Genomic DNA, 13,865 nt, shown 5'->3' with positions numbered 1-13,865 from the left:
GTCAAAATTATTTTATTTCGTTACTGAAAGCTATATTCCTATATGCATTAATTCTGTAAATTAATCTCTTTAGGATGACATCTTTCAGTCTTTCCCTTCAAAATCCTTGTCAATGATTACTGAACAATTTCTCTTCGAAGAGCCCAATATATATTTAAGTTATCTTGCAGTTTTACTGGACATCTTTCTCAGGCAGAAGGGGGTGAATATCAGTTTGTTTGGTGTCTACATGAGTATAATTTAATTTTAAAATACTGAGTCAGTCCATCATGACAGTGTATGGCTAGTTCATCCTAAATACAAGGGAAAACTTCATACATTTTTTCTTTTCTGTTGCTTGTTATGAATCTAAATACTTAAATCACAAGAATTACTCACAGAGGAAGATTATGTTCCAGCAGGAGGAGGCAGATGCAAGTTGTAACCATAGGTGGCCTCTGAATTTTTTTTAACAATATAGTAAAAGTCATTCTTCTCCTTTCACCATAAGTTGTAACACTGATAGGTCATAATAAACCTTTCCACCTTTAGCATCTCTGACTTTATTAACCATACTTTCTATGATTCAACTATTTTATGCAAAATTCCTAACTTGCACTACATTAGTGTCAAGCTACTTGTCATAGTTTAGCCCTGCTGGGGACCAGACTACGCAGTCTCTCTCTCATAGCCCCCCACCCTCCAAAGGAATACGGAGAGATAATATAAGAAAAAAGACTCAAAGTTTGAGGTAAGGACAGGGAGAGCTCATTAAAGTTACCATTATGGGCAAAACAGACTCAACTTGGAAAAACTGTTTGTTTATTATTAAAAACAAAGCAGGATAATGAGAAAGAGAACAAGATATCTTCCCTCCACCCCTCCCTCTTCCCAGGCTTAACATTATCTCTACCTCTTTCCCCCCTGAGCGGCACAAGGCGGGAGAGGGAATGGGGGTTATGGTCAGTTCATCACACCTCACTTTACGCCGCTCCTTCCTCCTCGGGAGGAAGAACTCACATTCCTCCCTTGCTCCATCATGGGGTCCAGATGGTTACCTGGCAGGAGGCCAGAGGGTGAGGGTTGCATCATCACATCATCATCTTCTTTTTTTTTTTTTCCTGTTTTTCCCCTTCTTAAATATGTTATCGCAGAGGCGTTATCAGGGAACATTATGCTACTGACTGGCTTGCCCCTGGCCAGCAGCAGGACCGCCCTAGGGCTGGCTGAGTCCACTGAACAAAAGGGAAAAAACTTCTAGCAGCTTCTTACAGAAACTGCCACTGTAACCCCTCCTCACTAAATAATACCAGGACACTACTTCGTATGAATAAATAACGGACCTTAACTTTTAAATTGTCCTAGATGCAGCTATTCTGCTGTTCATTCATGCAGTTTATTTTTTTCAAAGCTACTCCATGGCTAGTTCTAGGCATCTTGAAGATGATATCCAAAGGAAATGCTAGGAGAACTGAAAAATGTAAATGATGTCCTGTTTCTCCCCCCCCCCCCCCAAAAAAGAGGAAATCTCTTTCCTCCCCTGCTCTTCCTAAAAAAAAAGATTTTCTGAAACTTCTGCAATGAAAGCTCGAGTGATTGTCATCATACTAATGTAGCCAGATCTTAATGTAGTTGTCTGATCTTGTGGACATAGGAGCACAGAAGTTTCTCCTGTTTGATGATCATTTGATGACCCTTATCTGATCAACTGTAAAACCTTGTTGAGTCTTTCTCATTGAGAGAGAATCTCACACAATAGTTTCCTGCTTTCTGCTTGCTGTAGTTATGCCTGAGTCCTGCTTCTTTAAAGTATGGCTTTTCTCCATTGTCATTTATTATTTAGCTGACTGGCCATGATCCATCATTTAGCACATTGAATAGGTTCTCCCATCTTGGGAGTTAAGATGCAAAAGTTTGCATTTCTTGTTTCTTAGTGCATATTTGTTATCTTTACTCACCACAGAGACCATTTCTCTAGTGAGAGATTTCTATTTCCCTGTCTTTTAATGAAGGTCGTAGCTTCTGAACAATGTAGCTTTCTTTTTTTTTCTTTTTTAATTTTTTTCTTCTTCTTCCTCAAAAAAAAAAAAAAAATCTTATTATAACTCCTTTATAAGACCTGATGTGAAAAACATCACAGCTAAATTTTAAGCAAAGAAAGGATGTCATCAGTGGAGCTGATGAAGAATCAGATTTTTTTTTTTTTTTTTTTTACTGTGAAATAAAATTTCCATTCCAAAACTCTCTTTTGGAAAAAATATTTAATCTGATGACAGAAGTTCTGTCTCAAACTATGAGAAGTTAGCTTCTGCAGGGTAACTTCAAAGTCTGAGGAAGTCCTCTAGGTCTGTGATAAGACCTGTGTGTATACCAGAACTGGTAGATACCTCAACAGCTTAATTTTTCATTCATAATCAGAAGAAACTTATTCTAAATGTAGCAGAAAAGATTTATCTAAAACACCATTCTCAAGTACAATTTATCATTAATAACAAATTGATTGCTTTATCTGGATTTTAGTTTGTTGGGATTTTTTTTTTTTCCGTTCTTCAAAACTAATTTGGTACAAGAGAAATGATGATGCTACTGTAGAAAATAAAAACCATGATATAGCTTATGTATATCTTTCATATACTGAAATAGATTTTTTTACTCCTGTTCTCAAATAGTTCCTGATTGGAGACATATATGTATATTAAGAACTGTAGAGGTAATTTGGCCCCAATTTTAATTAATACAGTTGAATTTCCTTTTCCTTTGTCAGTGACAGTTACGAAGACCTATAATTATAAGTGCTGATTCAATCTGGAAACAAAAACCTGAGCTTCATTAGGAAGGTTTATATGAAGTGTTCGTTTCAGTTTATGTAATAACAATGCTTAAACCATGTTAGTCCCTTTGGTAATATCTTAAAGGCAAATGCATTACTTCAGTAATGGACTTGATTTTACATTAGAGCTTTCTAAGTTCAATAAATCATTGCGCACACAGAATATCCCATTGATGTGAATGGGAAGCCTATGGTGAGGAAAGACAGCTCATCTTGTTCCACTGATATCCATATAAGTTATTCAGAGTGTTTCTTTAGCTCTGGCATAAGCATATATTTAACCCAAGTAGCTATAACTTGATCAGTACAGTGTTAATGGCAATTATATGCTATCCATAAAGGTTTGACTTCTGAGTTGGATTTAATTCTTTACTGGGACAAAAATGACAAAAATTCAGGGATCTGTTTGGAAGAATCTGATGGTACGTGGCTCCAGAGAGATGAGAAGTCCAGGACATCCAGTTGATTTTCAAGGATCACCTCCACCAGACTCAAGAATGGTCCATCCCAATGATCAGGAAATCAAGCAAAGGAGACAAGAGGCCTGCATGGATGAACAAGGAGCTACTGATAAAACTTTAACATAAAAAGGAAGTGTACAAGAGGTTGAAGTGAAGTCAGATGTCCTGGGAGGAATACAGACACTGTCTAAGTATGCAAAGATGGAGTTAGGAAAGCCAAAGCCCATCTAGAGTTGAATCTGGAAAGGGACATGAAAGGCTCCTTCAGATATATCAGCAACAAAAAGAGGAGTAGGGAAGATGTGGGTCCATTCTTGAATGGGATGGGGTCTCTGGTGAAAAAGAATGCAGAGAAAACTGAGTTACTAACTGCCTTCTTTGCTTCAGTCTTTACCAGTAAACCAGCCTTGAGCAATCCCAGACCCCCAAGACCAGCAGAAAAGCCTAGAGCAAGGATGACTTGGAGGAGGATCAGATGAGGGAGCACTTAAACAAATTGGACATACGCAAACCCATGAGATCTGATGGGATGCATCCATGAGTGTTGAAGGAGTTCAGTTACCTTTGAAAGGTTGTGATGGTTGAAGGAGGCTCCTGGGGGCTAAAGAGGACAAATGTCACTCTTATCTTCAAGAATGGCAAGGAGAAGGACCAAGGTAACTACAGGGCATTTGGCCTCCCCTCTAGGGGAGGAAGATGAGAAGGATTTGCTCTGTCACCTGGGAAGGTGGTAGTGCAAATAGTCCTGGACACCTTCTCCAGACATACTAAAAACAGGAAGATGGCTGAAAGTAGTCACCATGGATTTACAAATGGGAAATCAGTTCTGACACACCATGATAGACTTCTGCAATGAGATGACTTGGTGGCTGAGTGGAGCGCAGTGGATATTGTTTATCTTGACTTTAGCAAGCCTTTCAACATGTAAGTCTCCCATAACATCCTCACTGACAAACTGATGAAGTATCAACTAGATAAGCAGACGGTGAGGTGGATTGAAAATTGACTAAACTGCAAATCTTAAAGGACTGTCGTCAGCAGCATGAAAGGTAGCTGTCAGTAGCTCAGCAATGGTGTACCTCAGGGATCAATGCTGCAGCCAGTACTGTTTAATATCTTCATAAATTACTTACATGATGGGACAGAGTGCACCCTCAGGAAGGTTGCAGATGATGATACAAAACTGGATGAGTGTCTGATACACCATATGGTTGTGTTGCCATTCAGAGGGACGTGAAAGGCTCAGAGAAATGGGGAAACAGGAAGCTCATGAAGTTCAACAAAAGGAAATAGTCTGCAGCTAAGGAATAAGCTTGTGCACCAGTATAGACTGGCCAGCTAGCTGAAAAGTAGGTTTGCAGAAAAGGTCCTGGGTGTCTTTATGGACATCAAATTGAGTATGAGCAAGCAGTGTGCCCTTGTGGCAAAGAATACTACCAGCCTCCTGGAACACATTCAGCAAAATGTTACCAGTAGCTCAATGAATGTGATTCTTCTCCTTTATTCGGCACTGGTGAGATGCATTTGGAGTGGTGTATACAATGCTGGTCTCGCCGGTACAAGAGACACGGGCATACTGGAGTGAGTCCAGCGAAGGCTGACACAGATGATTAAGAGACTGGAGCATCAAACATATACAGAAAGGCTGAGATAACTGGGACTGTTCAGCCTGGAGAAGAGAAAGTGCAAGGGGATTTCATCAATGTGTATGAATACCTAGGAAGTAAAGGAGGCAGAGCTGGACTTCTCAGTGGTGCTGTGACAGAAGAAGGGGCAATGGGCACAAACTGAAACAAAGGAAATTCCCTTTAAACAGGAGAGAAAAACTGCTGCTGTAAGGGAGATTGGATGCTGGAACAGGTTGCTCAGAGAGGTTGTGGAGTCTTCATCCCTGGAGATGTTAAAAACTTGATTGAACATGGGCCTCAGCAATCTGCTCTAAATAACCCTTCTCTGAGCAAGAGGACTGGACTAGATGGTCTCTGGAGGCTTCTAGTCTCAGTTATTCTCTGATTTTGTGATTTATACTGAGAATATTTTCATTAATCTAGTACTATGTAAATTATATTTTTCTTATTTTTTAAACAGGCCAATTAAAAGACAGAAGTAAACTATACATGTTTATTTCTCACTTTAAAAATTAAATGGAAACTTCTTTGATGAAATTTTTAACCAGTCATTTGTTTTGTGCCAATTCCATCTGTTGTTAGATGCTTTCCAAACTCATTAAAAGTATCCAGATGTTATAGTAATGAAGGCCATACAAAGATCTAGATATTTAGAGACATGGAATGTTATCTTGTCTAGCTCTTGTCTGGTTAAAAGGGAGCTTGCTTATGCTGATGTATTTTAAATTAATGAATTATCTCAATTTCCTAAATTAACGTATTCCCTCAATTTCGTAAATTAATGGCATTATTAATACTACAGTTTGCCTGGAATTTTGACAGAAAAAAAAAATCATACAAATGGAAAAGTATAAAAAGCATAGAAATGTATTTTGCTTATTTTTGAGAAAATACATAAATCAGTGTCGTAACTATGAAAATTCCAAGATAAAAGCTTCTTTGGATACTCTAGCATTGTCAAATTTACACCTAAACATCTAAGCAAAATGTTAAGCCACAAAATAGAGAGAAACAGATATTATATTTTTAAATAGCATTGCTACAAATCAGTGAAAGTCAAGATGAACATAAATTCAGGAATAATTTGCAACCCAACTTTAGATGTCAGGTTTGGACAGGTGACTTTCAGTCTTCCATGACAGTTGACAAAGGATAGCAAATTATTGATAGTGAGTCATTCTTTAGAGAATACTTATTCATCGTTATTCATCCATCATTCATACATTACCCCCCAATTTCTTCAGTTAAAGTTATTTGATCTTTATTTTGACTAGATAATTACTTTTAATGAGTTTCCCAAAGGCAGATTATACGGGATATTCACATTTGTATTTTATCAATTTTTGTTAGTTTTGAGGCAGGTATTTTTAGTATTATCTTCAAATTATGTTTCTTTTAGTTTGTTTTTAAGAAAATTCTTTTCAAATACTAGAAAATAAACAGAGTAAACACGTGCCAAATGTGGTAGACAACAATGACTCCCAGAAAACACAGGAATAATGAACTGTTCTTTTCTAATAATCAGAATTTCCCTTCTTGTGACATACTCTCAGATGGTCAGGTATCAGTTACTGATGTATTACAGTATTTCACAGTTGATTTAATAAAAAAAAAAAAAAGTATCCTGGCACACAAAGAGGAAGGAAGGGGACCTATATTCTATCTCCACTACTGGCTGCACCATATTCGTGCCTGGCTTGAGGAAACAGCTTGATTCACTTGAATTTAAATTGATCATAAAACTGTGGACTCAAAAACCCTTACTTGAGCATGCTACTGTTTCATATTAACCACTTTCTGCCAGTAGGTCCTATTTTTCAGTGCTTTGCAATGTTTCAGCAATACTGAACACTTTAAATCTCTTCATAATGTATTTGATTTCAAGGCAGTGGTAACTTTTGGTTAACTTATCAGATTTTACTTGTATTTTATTAAGAAATACACAACTGATAGTGAAAAAAACCATTTCTACAAATTATATGTGGATATTTCTTTTTGCAAAATGACCAATTTTAAGTCATGTATTTGTCCATTTTCTTCAGTGTTATAGACAGGAAGGTGCTTAAGAGAAAGCTGGAGGCAAAAACAGTCTTAGAATACTTAAGAAATGTAGAAACAGACCTTTGAATTTGGCTGACAGTATGGTATAATTGCTTGTAAATATTTTATAATAACCCATTGAAACAGAAATATAGCTCATCAATACTATTTTTACACTTCTCCCAGGACACAGCTCTGTATAATAGTTTTGTGTACTTGTTAAGTTATGCTTCAGCACTTGCCTGAATTTTCCATACCTAGTTTGCAACTTTATTCGAAATGGGAAATAGCAGTGGCAGTGACAAGAAAGTTTACTTGGCTTAATGGCAAAATGAAATTCACTGAGTACGAAAAGATTTGATAAATGTACAAATGTGATAGAACCAGTTAGCTGAATTAAGTTTGTTAGCTATCTTTAGCCACATGAAATAGAAGACTTGGATGCCGATAAATATTATTTTAAAAATCAGCAGAGCTAGTAAAATCAACAAAGTTTAATATCTGGAGATTGAAGGAAAAATGATGGAGATAATTTAGCATCTCACTTATGGTTCCTCCTAAAAATGGACAAAAATCTTCAGAAGTGTCTCACAGACACTTTTAGAATTACTTGTGTTTGACTATTTTATGTGTATAACATCCAGACTTTCCCTTCAAAAAGAGGTTTTCTTTTAAAAATTGACCCTTTTTTTTTTCTTCTTCTTGAAAAGAGCATATGATAGGAACCTGACTTGGCAAGGTAGATTGCCTTTATTTTAGATCAATTTAAAAAAAAATGTAAAGAATTTGAAGACTTCACATTTTTAGTATAGTGTTTTTAAAGCTCTAAGTGTATATAAATGGGAAGAATTGTAGATGCTTATTTTCATTCTTTAAAATCTAGTAGCAACATGTTAGAATATTGATCTCAAAATACTAACCTGGATAATGAACAAGAATTGGTTCTGTTTCTTTTTATAGGTGTTCCAGTACCTAAAAATATCTAACTATTTCCATCTTTTTACTTGTATACTCTTTAAGCCATTTTCCTCTCCATTTCTAGTAATAGTGATGATAGGATTAAACAGGACATAAATATTTTGCAGGTACTAGGGACAATATTAACCCAAAGCATTCTTTTTTTCTTTTCACTCTTTTCTTATATTAAAAGTGCAAACACTTGTGATTTGAATGTGCTGCACAGATCTTTGAAATAAAGATAAAAAATAACATTCTTGAATTGAGCTTTTCTACTCACAGGACTTTAAAAAGTAATAATTTTTGTGAGTCAGTTTTTGTATCCTGAAGAGTTGTTTGTTGCTTTGAATCAGTTGCTCATTTACTTCTCAAAGGTAAAAATTCAATGAATGTTAATGTTCTTAAGAAAATCTAAATGTTCTAAGGTAAGTAAAACTTACTGAATCTTAACAAAATTAATTAATAAAGCACAATATATAGCAATATGCCTAGAATTATCAAGGAGGATACTGCACTGAGAATTTAGATGTGTGTTGGGTGGGGGAGAGCAGAGAATTTTAAAGTATATTCAATGGCTGAACAATGGTTTTTGTCCCTCATTACTAGCATCTTTTAATGAGTATATGTATGGGTTGTGTACCTTCGTGGCCTCTTTTATATATATAGAATTACATTTTTATCCATTTACTGCTGTAATAGTATGAAAAAATATAAACTTAAACACCAGGACAGCTAATTAACTTAACAGAAAAAAACATTCAATAAATATAATGTTTAATTTAAATATTTAAAAATCAATATATTAATGTATATTTTGTTCTCTTCTTTTTTTTTGTTTCTGTTTTTCCTTTCTGATTCTGTCTTCTTTTTTCTTGGCCATTGGTGCCTCTTGATTTTCTCCTTCCTATTTGGTCAGTGGTTTTTGGCCAGTTTGTATTTTTCCAGACATCACTCCATGATGTAGTTGAAGTATATGATGGCCCAACTCTGCAGTCATCTTTATTATCCTCTCTCTCAGGATCTCATTCAGGTATCCTTTAATAGAACTGTCATTAAACTATTATTGATTATTTATGAAACTAGAAAGATAGTGTAGTCAGAAAAAAAAAAGAAAAATTATTGTCATTTTCTTAGATACAATTCAGACAAATAATATGAAATCAGGATTTTGAACTAAAAGACTAATAACTCAAAACTCTTTGCATTAATGAATAAAAGGAAGCAAAATTGAATATATTTTCTTTAGACTTTTTTTTTTCTTCTGATATATAGCCATTATAGTGAGTGTTTTGGAATTCTTACTATGTGACTTTATGACTTTTATGTAGTGAGCAATCTGAAATGGGTATTATATATTTAAAAGGGAAAGCAGCATATACTTGTAGCAGAGTAAAATTGTATTGATTATGTGCACATTGAGTCAATTAGAAGAGGTATGGGGTTTGGTGATTTTTTTTTTTTTTTGTAAAGGAAAAAACCAACAAATATTCCTAATAACTAGAATGAGTTTAAGTTTCCCTTTTCTAGAACAACTTAATACTTCCAACATAAAATATTGAAATCGTATATGTTTTGCAAAGTTTATTGAAGCAGTAAATAGGGTTTTGGGAGGGTTATTTCTAGCTGCAAAGATGCTGACAGGTATTTTGAATGCTTTTCTAAGTAAAAAATGGTTATGATAGCTTTGTATTTGCTTTGTTTGAGTAGGTGAATCCCTTCCATTGAGCTCAGGTAACCAGATCACAGTTCGATTTACTTCAGTTGGACCAATAACAGCTAAAGGATTTCATTTTGTTTATCAAGGTGAGACAATCTGGAAAAATGTGTACAATTAATCTTTTCATCATAAATTGTAAATCCTCAGCCTGAGAATGGAGAGGAAAGTAATAGCCTGTTACAATACAAGTTTCACTTTTCTGCATGTTTGGAAAAATCTTTAGGATCATTCTTTTATCTCTGTTTTAAAGCTTAAATCAAATATTTAAGAAGTGTAAGAGAGGTTCCAAATTTAAGAAGACAGTTATACAAAGCAGCTGTTTCTGTTTGCTAATTTGGCTGACTAATGTTAGAACCATCTGGCTACTCAAACTGGTTTATCTCTCAATTTAAATATGAATAACTGTAAGTGTTCTTACCTGTGGGTGAATCAGTGATTTGCTGTTACTAAGATACTTCTCTTGGTTTACATTATTTGTCTTTTTATGGGTCAAATGCAGAAATGGTTATACATCAATACTTGCAACTGCAATTCACTCTTTCATTAAATTTAAATCCTTATGTGACAGTCAGAATACACATTTAGAAATGCACAGGTATAAATGTAACTATCTATCCGACACAGAAATGTTATTTTGAAACCATATACTAGCTGAATATTTCGTAGTAGTATTTCTTTTCAGTGCCATTTTAGAAAGGTTTCAGTGTGGATTTTATTCATTTATTTTAACCTTGGCAAGGATATCAGTGCTATGCTCTTCTAAATCGTAACTCAGATGTCAAAAGTGTGCAATTCGTATTGTGAAGGTTCATTTGATTTCATTATGAAAATATTCTTAACTGACAAATAACTGAATGTTACTTTTAATAATTTTGAATATTTGGGGTTCAAAATCTGTATTCCTCCACTAAATCTAAAATTGAGAATCCACAATTGTTTGCATGTTTGCAGCTGTTCCAAGAACAAGTGCAACTCAATGTAGCTCTGTGCCTGAACCAAGATTTGGAAAAAGAATTGGAAATGAATTTGCAGTTGGGTCATTGGTTCTTTTTGAGTGCAATCCGGGCTATATCCTCCATGGGTCAACAGCAATTAGATGTGATACAGTACCAAATGCTTTGGCACAGTGGAATGATTCACTCCCTACATGTGTTGGTGAGTTCTTAAGGCTTTTTAATAGAATTATTTACTGGCTAAAGTGTAGACCATTCTCTCTAGCTGAATGTGTTCCTTCTTTATCATCTGTACAGTCTTTTATTATTGCTTACTTTCATTCACTTTCTTCTTCATTCAAGGTTAAGATTTTATTCCCCTTTCTATTCTAACCTTGCTATGACATTTCACGAGTTTTATGATCATACTCTGCTGCTATAAATTATATGTTAGCTTCTTTTACATTAACATCAGTGGCAGTTCCTGGCTGTCCCTTAATCAAGACTCAGAAATATCAGTTCACGTGTGACCTGACTTCTTGTAAGACTAAGATGCTCTCACCTTGCGTATCTCAAATAAGATATACATAGAGTGCACCCTCAGCAAGTTCGCTGATGACACCAAGTTGTGTGGTGCCGTCGACACACTGGAAGGGAGGGATGCCATCCAGAGGGACTTTGACAGGCTGGAGAGGTGGGCCCGTGCCAACCTCATGAAGTTCAACCAGGCCAAGTGCAAGGTCCTGCACCTGGGTCATGGCAATCCCAGGCACAAATACAGGCTGGGCGGGGAATGGATTGAGAGCAGCCCTGAGGAGAAGGACTTGGGAGTGCCGGTGGATGAGAAGCTTAACATGAGCAGGCAATGGGCCCTTGCGGCCCAGAAGGCCAACCGCATCCTAGGCTGCATCAAGAGAAGCGTGGCCAGCAGGTCGAGGGAGGTGATTCTCCCCCTCTACTCTGCCCTGGTGAGACTCCACCTGGAGTACTGTGTCCAGTTCTATAGCCCCCAACACAAGAAGGACATGGACCAGTTGGAGAAGGTCCAGAGAAGGGCCACGAAGATGATAAAAGGGCTGGAGCACCTCTCTTATGAGGACAGGCTGAGAGAGTTGGGGCTGTTCAGCCTGGAGAAGAGGAGGCTCCGGGGAGACCTGATAGCGGTCTTCCAGTACCTCAAGGGGGCTTACAAGAAAGATGGGGAAAGGCTGTTTAGTAGGACCTGTTGCAATAGGACGAGAGGTAATGGTTTTAAAATAGAGGGGGGTAGATTTAGATTGGAAATTAGGAAAAAATTTTTTACGATGCGAGTTATAGAATGCTGGAACAGGTTGCCCAGAAAGTTGGTGGATGCCCCATCCCTGGAAACGTTCAAGGCCAGGCTGGATGAGACTCTGAGCAACCTGATCTAGTCAGGGATGTCCCTGCTTCTTGCAGGGGGGTTGGACTAGATGACCTTTGAAGGTCCCTTCCAACCCTAACCATTCTATGATTCTATGATTCTATGATATTGCAAGTTATTAGAAAGAACATTGCTATATTAAGGATTTAGAAATAGTTACACTGATATTTCATTGCTTGTCAGAAAAAAAAGCAGTAATTTTTCAGATCAGAAAATCTACTTTGGTTCTAGTCATACAAGATTAAATTATCAAAATTAAATTCTTAAATTAATGTGCATCCATTTACATTTTTAAAGCTAATTTGCACTAATTGGAAATCTGATGATTGTGCTGAAAAGCCCCATAGTAAAAGATAAAATTCTAATGGTACATTTTTCCATAGGTTTATGTCAAGGGCAAATATGGGACATTTACATATTAAGTTGTATTACAGTTTAGCTTTGCTTTTATATGGAAAATATGCAATTGATTATAAATGGATTACAATTGGTTATAATTTGCACAGATGTTTTTGCAATGCCATCAAACTTTTGCACGTGTAACATCTGTTGCAGTACTGACTGCGTTATACATTAATTTTGTGCAAATTAAATTGAATACACTGAAAACTATTCATTTTGAGGATGATGTTCTTCAGATATCTGAAGAACTCCATTCCCAGCCAAAATAGTAGATATATGTATGAGTTAGTTACTTTACTTTTCTTGACAGAGAACAGATTTTTTATTAAAATTATTCTAACCCATTGCAAAAACCACATTATTACATTGACTCCAGCATTAAGAAGTACAGAAGCTAGAGCTTTAGATGAGTTGATGAAAGGAAAATAGAGAACATTTTTCATTAGGTTGATTTGAATCTTCTATGCTAATCAGCTGATGGTACATAGTAGAGTCTGAGTGGTTTTCGTTAAAATAAAAGATTTTTCTCCGAAATACTAAAATCTTGATATTAGCACTGGAGTAATATTAAAATATGATGAACCAGCCATTATACACAAATCATGTTTATTTAGACTGTTTCTGGCATAAGCATAGAACTACATTTATATATCAATAAGAAGCTGAAGTAGATATCTATATTTTTTTATTCTCAGTGGTTACAGTTTAATAAATAGAGTTGTACTATTTACCTTGTTGGAATGTTTGGTTTTCAGATATAACAGCTCAACAAAGTATTGAAATAATTATATCACCATTGATCACAATATATCATTGATATTTTAATACATGATTTAGTCCATGGAAGAGAAAGCTATCTCTCTCTAGGCAAGTTGAACTGAGAAAGGGTTACAGGCCACCTTATGTATGAAAATCCCTGTGCCAATAAAAGTGATAAAATATATATATATGAGGTGAAAATTGCATTGAACTAAATCAGATTAATAATTGAAGTGGTAGATATGACCACATTAAATTGTCTTAACTCTAGTGAATGCTTGAATATTTCCTTACAGATAGCAGACATCAGTCATTCTGTCTGTTCATTCTCTTATGAGTAATTATTCAAATACTTTAAGCAACACTAACGTTTAGTTTATCCATGTAGTGCCCAAGAGATTCTATCAAATATATGCCACACGAAATGTAGCTACAGTATTCATTATTAAGATAAGTTGCATTCTCCTACCTATTTTCTAAACCCTTATATTTGTACCTAATGAAATGTATTCAGAACTTAGTAGTGTTGCACAGAAGTGATACATTAGCTTCTAATCATTTTAATAAATAATTTCATCAATCTTTTCCTTCAACTACTTAAATATAGAATATCTGTATCTAGATTAAGCTGTAATATTCTTTGTCCCTGTTAGAGCTTCTAATGATTTAGACAAGATACATTCAAAATGAACATTCAGAAGAGAAAGTTGATGGTACTGATTGCCTCTGTCCTATTTCATGCATAACACTTTTATTAA

The 13,865-nt window shown here is 35.6% G+C and overlaps 1 protein-coding gene across 4 annotated transcripts in view; it reads left to right on the top strand.

The window, feature by feature from the left end:
• CSMD3 (CUB and Sushi multiple domains 3) overlaps positions 1–13,865 on the top strand; it is a 743,929-nt gene that overhangs the window by 576,092 nt on the left and 153,972 nt on the right. For 3 of the 4 annotated variants that reach the window (XM_086741184.1, XM_086741183.1, XM_086741182.1), the window contains 3 exons: positions 8,812–8,925; positions 9,603–9,698; positions 10,564–10,767. In XM_086741184.1, coding sequence (XP_086597310.1) covers positions 8,812–8,925; positions 9,603–9,698; positions 10,564–10,767 — 414 coding nt within the window. The remainder of the gene's footprint in view (positions 1–8,811; positions 8,926–9,602; positions 9,699–10,563; positions 10,768–13,865) is intronic. The other variant, XM_086741185.1, reaches the window with a different exon arrangement.

Source organism: Chlamydotis macqueenii, chromosome 2 (assembly GCF_036417535.1).
Source record: "Chlamydotis macqueenii isolate bChlMac1 chromosome 2, bChlMac1.mat, whole genome shotgun sequence".
Lineage (NCBI taxonomy): Eukaryota > Metazoa > Chordata > Aves > Otidiformes > Otididae > Chlamydotis > Chlamydotis macqueenii.
This window is presented reverse-complemented; position numbering and strand designations above follow the sequence as displayed.